This window comes from Lissotriton vulgaris, chromosome 12 (assembly GCF_964263255.1).
Source record: "Lissotriton vulgaris chromosome 12, aLisVul1.2, whole genome shotgun sequence".
Classification (NCBI taxonomy): Eukaryota; Metazoa; Chordata; class Amphibia; order Caudata; family Salamandridae; genus Lissotriton; species Lissotriton vulgaris.
In genome coordinates, this window is record NC_141700.1 from 622,496,917 (window position 1) to 622,518,012 (window position 21,096).

At 49.7% G+C, this 21,096-nt stretch overlaps 1 protein-coding gene across 1 annotated transcript in view; it reads left to right on the forward strand.

Annotated features, from left to right (window-relative positions):
- The window catches only part of TERF2 (telomeric repeat binding factor 2), a 663,265-nt gene that overhangs the window by 16,608 nt on the left and 625,561 nt on the right, over window positions 1-21,096 (forward strand). The window contains exon 2 of the mRNA XM_086945762.1: window positions 1,407-1,502. Coding sequence (XP_086801888.1) covers window positions 1,407-1,502 — 96 coding nt within the window. The remainder of the gene's footprint in view (window positions 1-1,406; window positions 1,503-21,096) is intronic.

Here is a 21,096-nt window from a genome sequence, read left to right on the forward strand (position 1 = left end):
CCACCACCCCTGTGCCTCTTCTTCTAAGACCAGACGGATTGCTGATGGGCCAAGTTATGTTCCCTCAGTTGAGGACAAATTCAACTATATCCACCCTACAAAGCGAGCCAGTTCTGAGGTTCAGCGGAGTCTAATTCAAGGGATTATAGAGCTCAGAATACAAGGATGATGTACATTGGTCTAACCCGACTGCCAGAAAATGTGAGAGCTGGAATGTGTATGATTCTCCCAGGGACTGTGCAGTGCTAAATTTGAGCTGCAGGGCTTCATAGTAGAGCTTTTTAGCACCAGCTCTCATTATTTTACAATGTAAGCACCAGGTCTGCGAGACGTTTAACAGGTCGTAACCCCTTGGGACCACCATAAAAGATCGCACTGCATAGTGAAAATAATTTGCTGTTCCAAGTTTCCACTAATAGACACTTTTTCCTTCCATACCTATTTTTCCATTTTCTTGAAACATCACTGCAGTGCCCTTCCCCTTTACACGTAAACTGAGGGTTGAGCATTCCACAAGGACTTCCTCACATCTGGTAAATGAGATAACTGAAACCAGGGCTTGAAAAATCCAAGAAATGGTACTTACCTAACTGCAACCTACTTGACCCCCGTCTCTCAAAGCGGAGCAAATGTGACAAGATAACAAGATTTAAAGGCATCTTTATTGCTCATTAACTTTGTGAGCAATAAAAATGCCTTTAAATCTTGTTACATTTGTTCCGTTTTCACAAACAGAGGACAAAAGTTGGTTTGTTTTCCTACTCGCCAGAAAGGGCGAGTAGGACCTAAAAACAGCTCGACCTTGTTAAATTTAGCTCGACTATGCGAGTTGTCAAGTGGAATTTTCGAGCCCTGTGAAACAGATGGTCTGCAAGCATGGGCACATTTCTGCAGGGAAGTGGGAGTCCTAGAGGCCTACATTTTGAATGAGAACATATTGTTCCACAAGGACTGACATAGTTTTATATTTGAGGGTTTGGTAATTCTCTGTATGTTGCCTTTTAGCCACATTAAAGCTGTGACTACCTTGGTTTCACAGTAGAGTTCATGTTCTCTGCTCTGACTTAAAATATACAATCAGCCTTATAGGGAAGGTGAGAAATGGTTGATTTGATGGGAATTCCCATTTTTGAAGAGATTCAGGTGGAACTACTTTATTTCTGTATTTGGAGGCCCATATGAGGGTGTCTGTTTGTGTGAACATTGGAAGATTGTGCACTCTGAAATAATGATTCATCTGTTAGATGTGATTAATTCAAGATTACTGTCCAGTGAAAACGGAACTGTGGAAATAAGTGGACAGTCTGTAGCCAGAATCCATTCAGGACGTTAAATTGCATGCCTACCTATTCATTGTTATCTGATGAGTACATTTATATTTTTGTATGATTCCATTTTTTTGCCAGCTCTTATTGAACGCCCTTGTGACTCCTTGCCACAAGTCTCTAAGCAGATGCGAATAATGCAGTGTCTCTCCAGAGTTGAGGAAGGAGAAAACCCAGGTGAGTCATATGGCAGTTTACATACATTGGTAAGCATAAAGGTGATACATATAGTGTCTTTTCTTGTTATTCATGTGTTTATTTAAAGCAGTTTGAGTATGTATTGATTTGTACTGAGCAGCTTAAGACATTATTAGGTTGTAACTTAGATAAATCTGATGAAGAATGATAGGAATTCAGTAAAAAAACAGTTCAGAATAACAAAGACAAACGCATAAAAAATACATACTTATGCCAGTACACAAGCAAGTTACTAATTACGTACAATACACCGATATTCCTAAATTATGGAGAAATTGACCAGTTAAGCTGTGGACCTAGGGACGCTTATAAGTTCTGGAAGGCGAAAGGCAGTTCAGACTCGACTGAGGAGGCCACTCCTTGGAAGCAGTTTAATGACCTTGTGGGAGCACGGAATATCTTGAAATCTCCAAATAGAGTGATGTGAGTTGAGTGTAAAGAGCAAGCCAGGGTGTAATATGCCAATAGCTCAGACTGGCTTTATGATAATTCATTGGTTTGACCTCAAGGGGGAGTAGTTTTCATTAGACATTTGTGTTTGGCAGAGTGCCTTTGTGCTTGATGAAGGTGGAATGATGTTGGTAGTGCCTCTCGATGGTCCTCATGTTGAAATTTAGTATTTTGTTGAGGGAGACTAGAGTACTGCAGTAGTCTCAAAAGCAAGCCTTTGAAGTGCAGTAGTATATCTTACACATGGTCAGTTTATGTTTTAGAGATTTGGCAATCTTGAAATTGATGTATGTCTGAATTTAGGACTGTTTTAGATGCTTGAGCATCAATGATGTCATTGAAAAATAATTCCAATTGTGTGCTTTTTTTTTTTTTTTTTAAAACGTATTTTGTCGAATTGCACATATGTTGCAGGACTCTGTACCCCAGAGACAACTGCAGTATCAGACATTACAATAGCAAAAAGGCAATCAACTTTTTCTTTTTTTTGGGAGGCAACTAAGACACATGACTATAATTGTCAATTAGAATAGCAAGAGCCCCCCCCCCCAACTCTCTCCTCCCACGCCTTCCCCCCCCCCGAGTCGCACAACATCCTTAAAGTTCATTCTGTGACCATGGTGTATAGTACAGAATTAATTTTTTGCAGAAACACTCACACTCCCCATACCCCCCCCCCTGCCCCATACAAAAGTCTAGCCCATTTTTCCATGCTGCTCCCGAGGGGGCCCGGGGATCCCTCCACGCCTTAGCAATATCGCGTTTCACCAGTGTGAGGCCCAGCTGCATCAGATGTCTTTTATTTACATTGACCCTATGCCCTCCATGACGTGAAGCAGGGCGAACTGTGGCGCACGCGGGAGCACCCACCCCAACACCTCCGATAGGCAGGAGAACACCCCCCTCCAAAATCGGTCCAGGGATAGACACTGCCAGACGGTATGCATAAATGTGCCCTCCTCCCGGCCACAGCGAAGACATTTCGGGTAAGCAATTAGACCCGCCCGCCACAGTCGAACCCGAGTAAAGTAGACCCTATGCAGGAACTTAAATTGAATGAGGCGGAGACACATTGCTATAGATGCTCCCCGGGGGTCCGCAAGGGCCTCCCTCCAATCCTCCTCCTCCAATATGCCCACGTCCTCCTCCCAAGCCTCCCGAAGCCTCTGAAGTATGGGGGAGCAGTGAGTAACTAAGGACTGATAAATCAGGGATATCTTCTTTGACTCTAAATCCCCCATGAAGAACTTCGCCTCCAGTGGGCTAAAGTCAGGTAGGGAGTCCAGGCCCTCTAGGAAGGGGGACAGCGCATGGCGGAATTGAAGATACTGATAGAACTGGGATCGGGGCATGCTAAATTTCACCTGCCAATCTCTAAAGGACTTAAGTGTTGTACCCCTCATAACATCACCTAGGGGCGAGATGCCTATAGCATCCCAGCCCCGGAATCCCCGCAGAGCCGCCAGATCAGGCAGACGCCCATTATGCCATAGGGGGGTTTCTTGGGTCAGGGTATTCCACCATCCCATGCGCCGCATCGCCTGCCTCCAAATTTGAAACACAACCTGCATGGCTGGTGGCAACGGGCCTCGCAACGGCGCTGAGTAAAGAATAGTCTGTAGTGTATGGAACCGCATGAGTCCACGCTCCAATGCATATGCTGGGTCCCCCCTGTCGCCATACCACCACTCATTGAGGAACAATAAATGCTAGGCCTTATAATACGAGAGAATGTCCGACGTCGCAAGTCCTCCGCAATAGGTGGAGAGAAAACATGTGCGTAGCGCCACCCACACTGCACCCCCTCCCACAGGAAGTGCCCAAGCACAGAATTCACCAGTCGGAACCATTTGGGCGGGATCGGGTATGGGTGATTCTGTAGCTGGTATAGTACCCGGGGGAGGGCTACCATCTTAAATATAGCCCATCTACCATAGAGTGTCAAAGGCATGCGTGACCAGATTTTGATATCTGCCCGGACTCGTTCCCATGTCGGTGCCAGGTTCCGCTCCCAGGAGATGGCCGGCACATCCGACAGACACCCCCAGGCCCCCTACCGCTATCTGAATAGAGGACGGCCATGTTACTACCTTCACCCGATCCCCCAGAACCCACAGCGTGGATTTGCGCGGGTTCATATAGAGCCCAGACGTTTCCCCGAAGATCTGCATGATCCGCAGGAGCCGTTGCCCGTTCTGTCCAAGGCTGTGAGGGAAAAAAAGGACAACATCTGCATAAAGCGCGATTCTGTCCGACAGACGCGGAGTCCACTCAGAACCTCTAATCTGTGTGTCAATACGCACCCATGCCGCCTACGGCTCCATGGCTAGGGCGAATAAATATGGCGACAGGGGGCACCCCTGTCTGGTGCCCTGCCCGATGGAGAAGCTGGAAGAGACAACAAAAGGAAGTTTCCCTCATGGCCCACATACTTTATACATTATAACATAGTTCGTATCAATGTATTATGTCCTTCAAGATATGCCAGTAACACTTTTTGTTTTTGGTATGTTTTTCCAAACATGTTTTTCCATCGGAAGCGGTCGCTCCCCACGCTCCCTGGTCTTCCTTGGTATCGTTGGGCTTGCTCACATTGCTTGTTGCTGTAAACAATTGCTGCCTGCCTAGGTTGCTGCCTGCTTGGATTTCGTAGCTTGTGCATTGTAATATCGTGGTGCTCTATTGCTCATTTGCGCATTGTGGTTTTCGTGGCGCTCTATAGCTCATTGCTGCATTGTCGTGGCGCTCGCATTGCATTGCAGGAAATAATTGTTGGTGCCTGATTGTGCCGGTGCCACTGCCTGTGCCCCAGCCTGTTTCGGTTTTGCTTTTGCTGCCATCCATTTTGTTGTTGTGCCTCGGAGCCCGTCCTCTCCACCCCGCTCCCGCCTGCTCCTCCCTCGATCCGCCCCCCTCCACTACCCACTTATGTCAGATGCACTTACGCGCAGCGTTCACGCGCAGCGGTCGCGCCCCATGCGCGCCAAAGGCGCGCCAAAGGTAAGCCCGTCTGCGCCCGTCCGCGCCTGGATCGCGCCCAGCGCCAAACCCCCTGGCCCCCGCAAAATCCACTCCACCCGCATAACGTACGACGCCGCAACCCTCTCAGCCCTTAACCCCGGCCGACCACCAAACTGCCATTAAGCCGCCCCAGGACACACCCATGGACCCTTCACCTGCCACTCCTGCAAGTTCGACTGCATCAAGACCCACACCAAATCCTCCAACTCCAAACAGAGCTCCGACACTAACCACCTGAAGTGCATCCTGCTCAACATTCGCTCGGTCCACAGACACGCCATTGACCTTTTGGAACCTTCTCGACACGACGTCGCCTTTCTCACAGAAACCTGGATGAACGCCTCATCAGCGCCCGACATCGCCATAGCCATCCTGGACGGATACAAGATCATCCAAAAGGACCGCATCAACCAAACAGGAGGAGGCATCGCCATCGTCCACAAGAACACCATCCGCATCTCGACCAGTTCCGACGATAACCTCGCAGTCGCCTAACATCTTCACTTCCTGATCCACACTGACCCCAAGACCACACTCAGAGGCACTCTCATCTACAGGCCTCCAGGACCCCGCACACAATTCAGCGAAGACATCACTGACTTCATCAGCCCAAACGCCCTCCCCTCCGAGGACTACATTCTACTGGGAGACCTCAACTTCCACCTGGAAAAGAACAACGACAGCAACACCACCACCCTTCTGGACAACCTCGCCAATCTCGGACTCAAACAACTTGTTAACACCCCCACCCACTATGCCGGACACACGCTCGACCCAATCTTCACCTCCAGCAAGCACATCTCCTTCAATCACACCACAGCTCTCCATTGGACAGTCCACAGCTGCGTTCACTTCAACTACAAAAAGACTACGACCCACAACCACCCACAACCAATTCCCCACAGAAACTGGAACAAAATTACCACCGACCAACTCTTCACAATGCTTAACCAAAACCCTCCTGCAATATCATCAAACCCAAACCTTGCAGCCACCAACCTCACACAATGGATCACCCACAGCGCTGACGAATTAGCACCCTTGAAAAAACATCAAATCAAGCAGGGTAGCAAAAAAGCCCCCTGGTTCAACGATGACCTTAAGAAATCCAAGAAGTTCTGTCGCACCCTCGAGAAAACATGGAGAAAAAACCCAACCACTGACAACCTGGCCACCTTCAAGAACGCCACCCGCAAACACCACCAACTGATCCGATCCACCAAGAAATCAGCATTCAAGGATCGACTTGACAACAACGCCCACAACAGCAAGGAGCTATTCAACATCGTCAAAGAATTTACCAACCCCACCGCCGGCACCAACGACATCACTCCCTCCCAAGACCTCTGCGACTCCCTAGCCTCATTCTTCCACAACAAAATCGCTGACATACATAACAGCTTTGAAAACCAATCCGGAGACCAGTCCACCCCACCCACCTCCGAACTAAAACCCCCCTCCAACAACCTCGGCGCCTGGAACCCAATCACCACTGAAGACACTATCCGCCTGATGAACTCCATCCACTCAGGATCGCCAACTGACCCATGTCCCCACCACATTTTCAACAAAGCAGACTCCATTATCGCACCCCATCTCCGAGATGTCATCAACTGCTCCCTCAACTCCGCTACCTTCCCGGAAAGCTGGAAACATGCCGAACTCAGTGCCCTCCTGAAGAAACCTACAGCAGACCCCACTGAACTTAAGAACTACCGCCCCATCTCGCTCCTCCCATTTCCTGCCAAAGTCATTGAGAAAGCCGTCAATAGTCAGCTCGCCGCCTTCCTCGAATCCAACAAATCCCTCGACCCTTCACAGTCCGGCTTCCGAGCCAAACACAGCACCGAGACCGCCCTCATCGCAGCAACAGACGACATTCGAACACTACTGGACAACGGAGAAACAGCTGCCCTCATCATACTTGACCTCTCCGCAGCCTTCAACACAGTCTGTCATAGCACCCTTATACAACGCCTCAGCAACGTCGGAATACAAGGAAAAGCATTGGACTGGATCATCTCGTTCCTCGCTGGAAGAACCCAGAGAGTCCGCCTCCCCCCTTTTAGATCAGAGGCCACCGAAGTCATCTGCGGCGCACCACAAGGATCATCACTCAGTCCCACCCTCTTCAACGTTTACATGAGTCCCCTCGCACGCCAACACAACCTCAACATCATCTCCTACGCAGACGACACCCAACTGATCCTCTCCCTCACCAAAGACCCAAACACCGCCAAAACCAACCTACACGAAGGGATGAAAGAAGTAGCCGAGTGGATGAAGAACAGCCGTTTAAAACTGAACTCTGACAAAACGGAAGTCCTCATTTTAGGTTCATCCCCCTCCGCATGGGACGACTCATGGTGGCCACCGGCCCTGGGAAACGCGCCCACACCTACGGACCACGCACGTAACTTGGGCTTCATCCTGGACTCCTCCCTCTCGATGACCAGACAAGTCACCACCGTCTCATCATCATGTTTCAACATCTTACGCATGCTCAAAAAAATCTTCCGTTGGATCCTCACCGAAACAAGAAAGACTATCACCCACGCACTGGTCACAAGCCGACTGGACTACGGAGACATCCTATACGCCGGAACCACAGCCAAACTACAGAAAAAACTCCAACGCATCCAAAACGCCTCAGCCAGACTCATACTAGACATCCCCCGCCAAGCTCACATTTCCAGTCACCTGAATGACCTCCACTGGCTCCCCGTCAACAAGAGAATAACGTTCCGTCTCCTCACCCACGCACACAAAGCCCTCTACGACCTAGGACCCGAATGCCTCAACACCCCCACCCGTCAACTACGATCATCCAATCAAGCTCTCGCCGCAATCCCACGCATCCATTGATCCACCATGGGGGAAAGATCCTTCTCCTACTTAGCGGCCAAAACCTGGAATTCTCTCCCTACCCACCTCCGCCTTACACAGAACCACCTCTCCTTCAGAAAACAACTAAAAACTTGGATATTCGATAAGCAAAGTACCCCTATCCCTCAAGCGCCTTGAGACCCTCTGGGTGAGTAGTGCGCTATACAAATGTTAAACTTGAAACTTGAACTTGAGAAAACTTTTTTTTAAATTCTTTTTTTAAAGATTTCTTTCTTATAAATTCATTATATTTTTCTTAGTCCATCTTTCAACATTTCAAATGTCTAACACAATGAATAAATAAAGTTAAAACCACCCTAATATCATCATTCATACCACTTTCTCATACATACATGTGCCACTCATTCATTCCTCATCCAAACACTCTTTTCTGTACATAAGGTTTAGCAGAGAATCACTCTGTCTAAGTGAAGACCACAGAATGTTATGTGGGAATCCACGCCAGGTCTATGCGCGTTTCGGTGGGTTTTGTACCACCTTCTTCAGGACCTCAACAGAATCACTTTCTTCTTTTCGGGTGGGTATAGGGTATCCAGTGCAGCAGTTTTTTATTGTAGCAATCTGTACTTGTACTTATTTTCTAAACGGTTGCACTTGTTCCGAAAATTTACAGCTGATGTCCTCAACAGGTTTCTTCTAATACAACAATTTCTAATATAGTAGTCTTTCTTCGTCCTTATTCTTAGTACGGCTTCACTTTTCTAGATATTTACCGCTCTTATCTTCCACAAGATTTTTCTTATTTTCCTCGTCTTTTCACAGTCCTTTCCTATGGTTAGCGTTTTCGTTACTTAGATGGTCACAAATGAGGTTTTATTTATAAAGCAATATTTGTCAAAATACCAAGTTTTCCAGCAGAGTCGTTTGTAGCCGTACGCCCGAGAGACAGAAGCTGGAAGAGACCGCCCCGGACACCCGTACTGATGCCATCAGATTTGTATATAGGAGTAACAAATATGACATGAAACGTGGGCCTAAATTAAGTCTGCGCAGCAGTGCGAACAAATACACCCAACTTAGGGAATCAAACACCCTGTCCATGTCTGCCAGGAGGAGCGCCGCCGGTTCCCCTGTCTGTCGGACCACCGCAATTGCTACATGTGCCTGCCTTATTTTGTGCCTAGTCGCTCTCTGGGGCATAAATCCGACCTGGTCTGGAAGTACTAGTGTCGAGATGTGAGGCAGGAGGCCGTTAGCCAACGCTTTGGCCAGGACTTTAGCCTCCACATTTAGGAGGGAGATAGGACGATAGGAGGCGTGTTGCTCCAGGGGTCGTCTGGGCTTATGGAACACAACCACTTCTGCGTGCCTCCAGTCCGGGAGGAGCCGGCCCTCCTCCCTGGCCTCCTCCAAGGCTACCCAATAGTAAGGGGCCAGCTGTAAGTTGTACCTGTTGAAGAACTCACTTGGGAACCCACTGGGGCCAGGAGCCTTCCCAGAGTTGAGCTCACCCAGGGCCGCGCCCAGCTCCCCATCAGTCAGAGGGAACGTCAGCCGATCATGTACCTTATCCGATACCGCCTTAGGCTGCAGATCCGCTATGAATTTGTCTACGGTAGTTTCCGGTAAGCACTCCAGAGGGGCATATAAATCTGCATAATATGCAGCGAAACTCTCCGCTATGGCCTCAGGGTCCGTAATTGGCTTCCCCGCCTCATCCAAGACACCCGGGAGGGCCTGGGCATGGAAAGTGCCCTGGCAAAGCCGATGGAGCATCTTGCCGGACTTGTCCCCCCATTGACATATTTTGCTCCGCGTCGCTAGCCAAACTTGTTGGGCCTCGTCCATCAGGAGAGCAGCATAAGACTGCTGCGGTAGTAGCAGTCGTCTCACTGCCTGCCCCTCACCTGCATCCCGGCTCTGGCGCTCCAGCACCTCTACCTCTGCTTCCGCCCGTACCAGGTCTTCCCTGCGTTTCCTATGGGCCGCCACACACCAGTCTAGGTCCGCCCCTCACAGGGTAGGCTTCAGAGCCTCCCATTATGTCCCGGCAATAGAGACCGATCCCTCGTTGATGGTGAAATAATTTGCGATCGCCTTGCTCATGTGCTTCCCATACTCCTCACTCTGCAGGTGCCCCACCGAGAGACACCAACGGAATGGCTGTCGCCCCCTGCCCATCCGAAGCGCAACAGATATCGGGGAGGGATCCGAAAGACCACAGGGAGAATCTCAGCCGACGCCACTCTACCAGCCACCATTTTGGGAACGAAAATGTAATCGAGTCTGGAGAAGGACTTATGGACCGCCGAAAGATATGTGTACTCTCGTTTGTCCCCATGTAGGTGCCGCCACGCATCTACCCAGTCAAGACCCCTAGTCATAGAGTGCAGTTTCGTGGGTTGTCCACCTCCCAGGCCCCCCCTGCCCTGCCCCTGTCCTTGACTACATCCATTACGTTGTTCCAATCCTCGCCTACTATGGATAGCACATCTGGCATGTCGGCCCATAAGGTAAGTATCTTCTCCACCAGCGGCCACTGTAAGGGAGGGGGGGCATATACGCAACCTAGTATCAGGGGTTCCTCTCCAATCATACCGCGGATGAACAAATAGCCCCCTGCGTGTCAGCCCACTGTTTCGCATGTATGTATGGGACTCTGCGATGTACCAGGATTGCCACCCTCCTCGATCCTCTCGTGAACCCGGCATGAAAAATCTGCTGGAACTCATATCGCTGTAGACCTAGGGCCTTCGTACGCATTAAATGGGTTTCCTGCAACAAGAAGATGTCTGCTCCGGCCCTCTTCGTCTGACGAAGTATAGCCCCGCGTTTGATTTTGACCTGGACCGCGCGCACGTTCCAACTGACAATGCCGAGGGTACCCAAGGACACCTGACCCCTATCTGTCCAGCCAGTCATCAGGGAGAGGGCATAGCCGTATAGCGGACGGGGAGCCGCGAAAGTGCACGTGTATAGCGAAATGGACCCTTCGTGAAAGTGCGACTCGTACCTTAAAACAACCCTCCCCCCAACAACAAACCCCCCACCCCATACCTCAAGTACGCTGAAGTATCTGTTGCGGCAGGATTGGCTCCCTGTCCCCAACGGGGGGACGAGGGCCAGTCCAGCCCATGGATGCCCACCTTACAGCCCATGTCTTCCAGGCATATCCCCAACTAATACTAGACAGGTGGGGCTGTAGCCCACATCGAGACCCCCGCCAAATATAGAACAAAACATGCACCAGATTCAGCTAAAAGAACACCACGGCACCACAGCAATAACAGAGATTAAGGTTCCAATGTCTGTTGTCCAGGAACTGGACCCCCGTGGTAGGAGGCCCCGAGGGACATGGAGCGCCGCCGGGATCGTGACCTCCTATCGCCCCTCCGCCGCTGTCCTCTGGGTCCCTTTAACGCCACTTCGCTCGATGAAGAAACCGACTCCCGCCCAGGCGGCGTGTGCACCCGCACAGTTTCATCTGTCCATTTAAATACCTCCTCTGGCGTGTCAAAGAAGTGGGTGCAGGAGCGGTATACCACCCACAGGCGAGCCGGGAACAGTAGAGCATATGGGAGCTTGAGATCCCTAAGGCGGGCCTTCGCTGCCATGAACGACTGGTGCTGTTATTGTACCAGCGGTGTGTAGTCTGGAAATATCAGGATACGCATGTTTTTATAGAGTAAGGGTTCTTTTGCCCGGGCCTGCTTCAGTATGGCATCGCGATCAAGATAGTTTAAGAGTTTTGCAATCACGGGCCGTGGGCGGGCCCCCACCTGGGGCTTCTGGATAAGCGCTCTATGGGCCTGCTCCACCACGAAGCACCGGGACATGGCCTCCGGAGGGAGCCAGCTTTTGAGCCATTGGGTAAGGAACTGTTCCATATTGCCATTTTCGCATCCCTCCGGAAATCCGACAAAGCGTAGGTCATTCCCTGGGGCCCGTCCTTCTGCATCTTCGACCCGGAGTGCCAGGCCCTTTTGAATATTCTCCATGCTCGCCACCTTTTGCTTCAAAGCCGCTACGTCGTCTTCTACTCCTGAGATGCGGGTCTCCGTTTCAGTGATACGGGCCACTGCATTCCGCAGGTCCTGTCGCAGTAGCATGACGTCCTAGCCCACCGCTCTGAACTTGGCATCTAACATGTCCCAGGATTGGGTAATCACCGCCATCAGGGCTGCATTGTCTGGAAAGGCCTCCTGCTGGCCCCCAGTAGCACCAGCCTCCGCTCCCGGGCCAGTGAACTTGTCAATGGGCCCATGCTTAGTCGAGCCACTGCCACCCTTGTCCCTCGTCATGGCAGTTTGCAGTGGTCTCCTCTCTGGTTCGGGCAGGGCCAAGCCCGGTGTCGGCGCAGCGACTCCCTCAGCGTTGATACACTCTGACCAACTCAGACCCTGATCCAAATCCAACAACCCAACATCTCTCTCATGCGGAGTTCCCCAAGGCTCAGCACGCTCACCCCTCCTTTTCAACGCTTACCTGCAGCCCTTGATCTCTGTACTAAACCACATGGAGTGCCGGCTTTATAATTATGCCGACGACACTCAAATCATTATTCAAATCGACAACTCCCCCATGATATATGTAAGAATGCAAGACATATTAAAATTTACGGTTAATTTGATGTCAGCCAACTCACTAAAGATAAACCTTGATAAAACAGAGGTGCTGGCGATCACCACAGCATCCAGCCCTTGGAACGATCTCTTTTGTCCAAAAGAACTGGGGCCTTCCCCTGAACCGGCGGCGGCAGTGAAAAGCCTGGGCATTAAAATCGATGCCAAGCTCTCTATGGCACAACAAGTCTCTGCAGTCGTTGGTACTTGTGTGGGCCTCTTAAGACAACTGCAAAAACTGTCTCCACTCCTTACCTCGGCCACACACAGACGGGCGGTCTCAGCAATGATCCTGTCGCATCTGGACTATGGCAATTCTTTGTACCCAGGCCTTCCTCAACAACTGTTGGCCAGACTACAAACTGTCATGAATGACGCAGCAAGACTAATCTTTAAAAAACCAAGACGGACACACGCCACACCACTGCTACAGGATCTTCACTGGCACCCAATTAGGCAGAGAATCAAGTTCAAGGAGCTCTGCACTACTCACAAAGCTCTGTACGGACAAGGTCCTAGATACATCAAGGACCGCATAGTCCCCTATGTCCCCAGTAGGACACTCCGATCAGCGGAGGCTACCTTTCTAGTCGGCCCCCGTTTTAAGCTGTCCTCTATGGGTGGCTGAGCATTCTCTAATGCAATCCCCGAGGCCTGGAACAACCTGCCAGTGAGCCTCCGTAAGGAAACTAACCTCCTACCCTTCAGGAAGAAGCTTAAAACCGTGCTCTTCCTGGAAGCATGGGGTACGTCCTAGCAGCCCCCCCGCTCCTCCATCTAGTTTGTGTGCACCCTCTGACAAGCGTATAGAGACCCCTGGGTGATAATGCGCATTACAAATGTAAATAAAAATTAAAAAAAATAAAAAAACTCTGGAGGGGAAACTCCCCCCACCCAGGGCCAGCAAGTCGCTCCAGGAACCCACGTCCGACAGCGGCCCCCCTATAAGGTGTGCGCAGTCTGACCACCCGCCGACGCAGTCACACTGTTGGTCGATAGGGAGGGCCCCTCTCCTCTGCAAGCACACCCCCAGCTGCGTGGCCCCACCACGACCAACGTCCCTGGCCCCTGCGGTCAGGCCAACCTTCAGTCCGGGTATCCCTGGGGAGGAGCGCCAAATTCCTTACTCTCCACCCCCGCGGCCCGACTGCGCTGTCGCTCTCAAACTGTGGGGGGGAGGTAAATAGGACTCAGCAGGACACTGTACCTCTACACCAGGGGCCCTCCCTCTCCCGGAGCATCCACCGCCAAGAAATGCCACAATGTTCCAGATGTGCAGCCAGGAATCGCTGTGCCAGACCGTCAGCAGCGCTCCTCACCTGCAAGGCCCGACCTGGCCGTCGTGCCTCCGCATCCAAGCCCGCTCTATCAACGATGGGGCCGTGTGGTGCTGGCCTATCACAAGGCCACCGCCACACCTCACCACTAGGGAGCCCCTAGCGGACCTCCACATCCACCGGTGAGGCCACAAGCCAGGCCGCCGCCGTCAATAGGTGTCTCGGGGGGGGGGGGGGAGAATGGGGCACTGAGAAAGGAAGGGCTCCAGGTAAATGCCCACGCAGTCTCCCCCCGCGGCCCATCGGGTGGGGCCCGCGGGGGAGCCCGCAGGAGGACACGTGGCCACTCTCGCCTCTGATGTCACCGCTGCCCACACCATCGGCTACAGCGCCGACCACCAGGATCCCGCAGCGCAGGCCACAACTTTCAGCCCGGTCCGCTACTCCTCATCGGGCTGACCCAGTTCAGCCGTAGTGCTTGTCTCTCACAGCCAGTCTCTGGCGGTTGTACCAAGCCTCCGAGGGCCGATATGCCCCCCGATGTCCGCCATCGTCCTCAGCTGCTCGGAGGGTGTTCCCAAAGAAGCACGCGGCACCCGCTGGCAGGATCGGGCTTAACACACAGCTCACCCCCATCGGGCACGCCAAACTCCACGCCCCGGCTCCTCCGCTGAGCACTGGGCCGCTCCTCGCTCCTTGTGCGTGGTCCAGACACCCCGTTTCTGCTGTCTCTGGTGCCGCAATGTCGCACCAGGCAAAACCTGCAGCTAGTTAGTGCTCCAAAATCACTGCCAGGAGCTCACGGGGATTGGGGGGGGGGGGGGGGGGGGGGTGGAGTCCGGATAATTGCAGGATGTGTGTTGGGCTGAAAGGAGCTCGCCAAGCACACATCCGCCATGATGGCTCGCTAAGCCAGGCACCGTGCTGGGGTAATTTGCCCACAAAGGTTCCAGAAGACCGGGGCGATGACAAGCCTTCAAATGGAAAGAAGTGACACAGTACTTGTCCCTAAAAATAGATAATGCAGATGAGTGAATGATATTGATTTTAGAGAAGGGGGTATGCAGCACACTACTGCTGAGAGGCACTGTGAAGGATAAGAACGTTTGTGGCTTGTGTAAGTGAAAGGAAATGCCAACAATGGAGAGGTGGTGTAGATGTGAAAACGAGAGCGCCCAATCATGTCCAGGGAATCACTAATGCAGTTGTAGGCTGGGTGTCCATTATGTAGAAGCCTGGAAACAGAATGGCTGGTAAGAGAGATGAGCTGAGAATCTTTCATGTGCTGTGATAGAATACTTGGTCACAGTGTTGCATACAATAGTGAGATTGAAGAGGGTAACAATGGAAGAGAGATGATTGTGGTTGGAAGAGGTTTGGAAGTTGCACATAGTAGCGTAATCTCTGTGAAGTGATGTTGGGCAATACCAGATTGCAATGGGTTAAGCTGGTTTAAGTATGAACAACCAGCAAGCTGGTAGGAAAACAAATCCTCATGTGTTTTCAAACAGTTAAGTTGAAGGGGAGTTTAGATGAATGGAGTAGAGAGGTATGCTGTATTTGTTCCTATTTTATAAAAGCCAAACTATAACACATTTAAAGCATTCTGGGTAGGTTAAATATGTTTTATTGGTGTGGTTAGTCCTGTAGTTTTGTGCACCAGGACATGGATATGATTGTCTTTAAATTCAAATTTATCAATAGCATTTTCACATTTTTTTCATAAAGGGAGTTGAAAACTATACTTGGCTATGTACATTAATACAAATACTTTGTTTTTTGTTACATCTCTTGAAGTTTTGCTTCACGATTGCAACTTGGTGAGCTCCCCCACATCCTTGTATTCAGTTGCCATCATGTGTTTGGAGAATAATTTTGGACCTCAGCCTGGTGATGCTGGATGTTGGTTATGTCAGTTGTGTAACCTAGCCATACCATGCCAGATCAGAGTAGTTAGTGAATCTTTGGTTTCTCTCTTTTGATGCCAGATCCGTTATCTCTCTATTTTTAGGCGTGCAGTAAGTACTTAGTCTTGTGATCTCTACTATTGCCAGGGATCTCTAGTAATGTTATGTATATTAAATGATCATTCAGTTAATGTGGGCAGATTTCTGCACATCAAACACTATTCCAAGATATGAGAGGCTAGACCACAGAGTTGTCCAATCCAGATTCTCAACAATGTTGGAATCCGTTCATGTAGCATGTTCTATCGCCCCATAGCAATTTGACTACCAAATTTTGAAATAGACTCATAGAAGATCATAATGGAAAATAACGCACAGTTGCCGTTTAGTTCACATTGAATCTGCTCTTTCGACCCATTATTTTCAGCTTTTACCCACACAAATACCTAAAGGGTGTACCTAGAGTAACATGTTCTGGTAAAACAGAGTGTGTGAACATTTCACACACCTCCTAATCTGAGTTTGGGCATCTTTTGGATACACCAGAAACTCTTAGTGAGGTCCTTAGTGTTAGTGCATTGGCGCTTAAGCCAGCCAACAGGACCTTTTTACTTTTGCTTTTGAAGCCTTGAAAATTACTTGCATTTTTGTCTTTTTGTGTTTGGCTTTATTAGTGCATTAGTGCCAATGTGAGATTTCCAAACTATTTGTATGAGTATGGGGAGTTTAGGGAGTTAATTTAACCCATCTTCTGTTGAAGGAATCCTTCAGATGTTGCATAGACAAATCAAAGCACAGTTGCATTTTGCATTGCATTATTATGTTTGCCTCTGCATGTGTTTTTAGTATTAAAGACTTCAAATGTATTCAGCTGTTGACAGCAAGCTTGTAGCTTACTTCATATGGGCATAAACATGTGTTTGCACCATAAATGGGTATAAACACACTTACTCTACATACTTCTGTCATCTGGTGTTGGGCTTGGACTTTACAACTTGTTTTCCATTGAAGATGCTTGCGTCCCTGTGACTTCTCCCTTATTCCACAATGCACATGGATACTGATTCCCCCTTTGAATATTGTTTTTCTCAATCTGGTTTGGGCATGCTGTGCAATTGCTCTTAGATTAACGTGTTCCTTGCAGGTTTTGGGGATTAACTTTTCCACTCTTCGGAACCAACATCGCACTCAATTTAACGGTTCATTCCGTGAAAGCACCACTCTACTCCTCAACGCTTGGTTTATGATCGCTTTTCTTCAGTGCCCTGGCTGTTGGTACCTCAGTCTTCAACTTCGCCGAGTCTTTTTTGATCTTTGCTAAGCTTGCCCCTTAGAATACAGACAGGACTAAGCTGATGGAACACACACCCTTCCAATTTTGTTCAAGGATGAATGTAAAGTACCCATGGGCAGACGAGCACCGCGTTAGCAAGTTCTGCCTCTACCCGACCACAGCAGACCTCGTTTGAGTGCTGATTTGCCTTTCATTTCAAGAAACCTTGAAGTACTGAAGGGAAAGGTGTTGGGTGCACTCAAATGCAGCAGCAGTCATCTTTTGTGATGCCAAACATTTACATTGGACACAACCCACTCAGCATCTAGGAGGAAGAGGAGGATCTCTCCGGAATCCCAAAGGCCCATCCGACATTCAACTCTGAGATGGTGTCCTCAAGCTACTCAGAGGAAGATCAGGATGGCTTCACACCAAAAAAGACAGAGGGGCGTGGAGTATCACCCCTATGCTGAGGCAGAGCAACTGTCTCGCAGGAGATGGGTGTCCAGTTTTAAGCATTTCAGAAGGAAAACCTCATCTTCCATCCCTTTGCCATCCTTTGGCTGCAGTTGGCACCAAGAGAAGGCTTCAGAGCTCAACAAGCTCCCACCAAAGGGCGTTGAGGCTTGACACTCATTGAACCCCCTCCCCCTTGTGCCCAGATGGCACCGAACCTCCCCTTTCAGAGCCAAAATTGTGCAGAGAACGCCACTGAGACCAGATGCTAAATCGAAATCTTGCACTCCTTTAACACTGAGATTAAAGGAACCTGAGGCCCCTATGCTGGAGAGACTGGCAGAAGAACTCCATGCCAGATAGAAATGACGTTTCATACATCTAGAAATTAACAGGATTTCTGGTAAGGGACTTCCAGGGAAGCTATTATCCACGCGGACCCAAACTCACAAGAAACAAGGCTAACACTTGAGGGGTAAAGTGCCTTTGATGCACCATTTTCCAGGTTGCTTAAGAGGTATAAGGACAAGGTAACAAGCCCTACCCCTGTAATATGGCCGTTAGGGTCATTGTAGACATTGCATAGTTAGCATAAGCTCTGCTTGCCATGATGCTGCTTTTGCGCACTTTACTACATGACTTTATTTTGCGAAACTCTGTTTGTGCCTTTCACATGAGAACTGTCTGCTTTCTGCGTTCTCTGCCTGTTCCTGGAGTTTAGTCTGAAAACGATGTGCAAGGTCGGTAAGCAATACCCCTTGTTATTCTGTTCTGGTCAGTCCCTAGCACCTAGACAAAACATGCTAACACAGCTGCACTGCTCAAGACTCGTGCTTTGATATTACGTTGATGCATGTTGTTCAAACACACACTTGGAGAGACACCTTTCCTTGGAGAAGAGCTATGCTGTTCCTATGATGTAAAACCTCCATCTAGGCTTTAAGGTATGGGGTCTGCTGACAAAGCCCAGGGATCTTCCTTTATATAATAAACTTCAAATCACCAAGTGGAGGATGGTTAGGCCGTATAGCCCTTTTTCCACTGTCTGTATATGATGACATCTCCCTTTATGTTCTGAGAGAAGTGTGGCTCACTGGTTAGAGCAGGCAGACCCTGAAGCAGAGGTCAGACCCGGGACCAGGGTTCAATTCCCGACGCGGCAGGGTCTTGAGCTCAAATGTCCACGGACTCGATAATTCTCGCTTCGGTGCCTGACCTAATCATGGGCTCACACTCTGCAACTCTGGGCATTAAGCTTGCTTAATCTCCACAACGGCCCCCTGCAGCGGGATGCCTGGCTTTCACCTTGGGGATGCCCTGTAGGGGCTATCTCACAGGGAAAAGCCAGGACGGGTTCCCAAGGCAAGCGCTTAGAGACCCCTGGGTGATAAGCGCTATATAAACCCAATCTACAATACAATACAATACAATTTTCTATGGAATTGTAACAATGCTCACTGTTTTAGGCTTATGCATTTTGCTGCTGGTAGTGGCTTGTATACTGTGTTATAGAACACAATAGTTAAAGTAAACGTTTTGAACTATAACCACAACTCTGACAATTCTTATTTTGGACAAGTTTGAGTGAGTGAGCGAAAAGGTACGTCTTGCTACTGCAATCCCTGAGAGAGTCTGGAGTGTTGTGTTCTGGGTTGTCTAATCATTTGTTACTTCGTGATTATATAGGAGAACGAATAAGACACTATAGCTAGTCAATTTTGGGTACTAAGGTGGTAGGAAGGTATAACCCCTTTACACCGAGGTCCTGTTTTCCTGTGCATAGTTCTGTGTATATGCAGAATCCCCGCAACACCACCCAAACTCTAAACCCAGCAATCAAAACTGCTGCCACCTCCTCCACCATGCCCAACCTTATCATGACCTCCACCAGAATCACCTGAAAGGTCATTGAGACCCTTACAACCAGCCTACTGGTGCAGGGGATGGCGACAACCCCTGGGATGATCACAGCATTGACCCTATGGATGATCCAGATCTGTAACTTTTCCCGTCCAACCTACCTCCCCTAGAGGATACCAGTACGTATCATTCTGCCACTCGGAGAGCCACCCACCACCATGAATATGACATGGATGTCCTACTAGTATGTGGGTGACATTTTGGTGGAGACCTTCTCCAAGATTGAGCACACTGACCTGTTCCTGCCTATGTTGAAGGGCATGCTCAAGTTGGCCTCAGTTTCAGGATCCTGTCAGGGCAGAGATGGTCTCACCATGAATCAAGAAGAAATTTAAGTCTTCTCCCAATGACCCTCTAAATCCACTGCCAGGTTCTACCAGATTACCCAGTGATACAGGCTATAGGGACCCACCTCTAAGATGAGGAGAGCAAGCACATCCCCATCACGGGCAAGCGTTCGGCAGTTGGTGCAACCACCCAGTGACACATTGCCAATTCACTGCCTTCCCTGGACCGGAAGCAAGCTTCCGAGGACCGGTTTCTGGCATTCCAGCCGACTTCAGCCCGGCCTGCTTGAATCCAGTGGTGTGGAGTGCATGGGACTCACGTCTGAGCATACCCATTCCACTCGGGGTGACAAATGCAAAAACCACAGTTGATGGACAGAATGCAGAACAATGTCATACATTCACCCCAGTGCAGAGTTCTGGGCCCAAATCCATCGTTTTTTTGCACTCCACACCACCCCAGTTCAGACATGGCCATATGCAAATCAGTCTGACCCTGTGCCTCATGGGAACAGTCCAGTCCGAATTGCCAAGCCATGCCTTCCCTGGACCGGAAACAAGCTTTCGAGGACCGGTTTCTGGCATTCCAGCCGTCTTCAGCCCGGCTTGCTTGAATCCAGTGGTGTGGAGTGCATGGGACTCACGTCTGAGCATACCCATCCGTCATATCTCTGGGTTCCATTCAGAGGTCCAACAACACCTTCTCAGCATTCGGTTTGAAAGGGACCATCTCATTAGATTCCAAGTGGGTGAGATGCTGAAACAATATAAAATGACACAAAGATTGTGAGGTTTATTGGTGCCTTGCAGTCTGCCATTCCGGAGGGCACTCCTCATAGACTGCGATCCAGGGCCAGACACAAAACCACATCTTCTGGCCAAATGCAAACCTTGCCGAGCCAATTACAGGCCTTACATGAGTCCCCAGCAAGCAGATGATACTCAAGGATTGGTTACAGGGTTAACAAGAGCAAGGGCAATGATGGTTCCGGTAAAGGAGCCTCCAGTCTCAAGCACTGATTTCCCCACAGTGCCCCTCTCTCCTTATTGTACAACCTTGGTCTGATGGAGAATAAAGGATTTCCACCTTCGGTGGGAGGAAATCCACTCCAATCAGTGTGTGTTAGTAGGTGTTCAGCAGGGCTACTGCTCAAAATCCCCCCCCCCCACCCCCCCCCCCAACATACCACCATGTTGATCTATTCTCAGCCAAGACCACTACCCTTTCCTAGAGGAATATATTCAAACACCCCCCCCAAAAGGGCACAATACAGCTCTAGCCTCCACACCAATGTGATACACGTGTCTCTACTTGCTGTACATCCTCATTCCAAACAAAGATCGCTCCCTACGGCTCATCTTCGATATGCGGCCATTGAATTGGTATAGCTAGTTGGAGTACTTCCGAAACAAATCCTTGCAGGACTCCAGCCTGCTGCTCTGCCAAGAAGATTTCATGACATCGATAGACCTTGGGTACGGGCACTTACACCCCCCCATCCATCGTATCCTT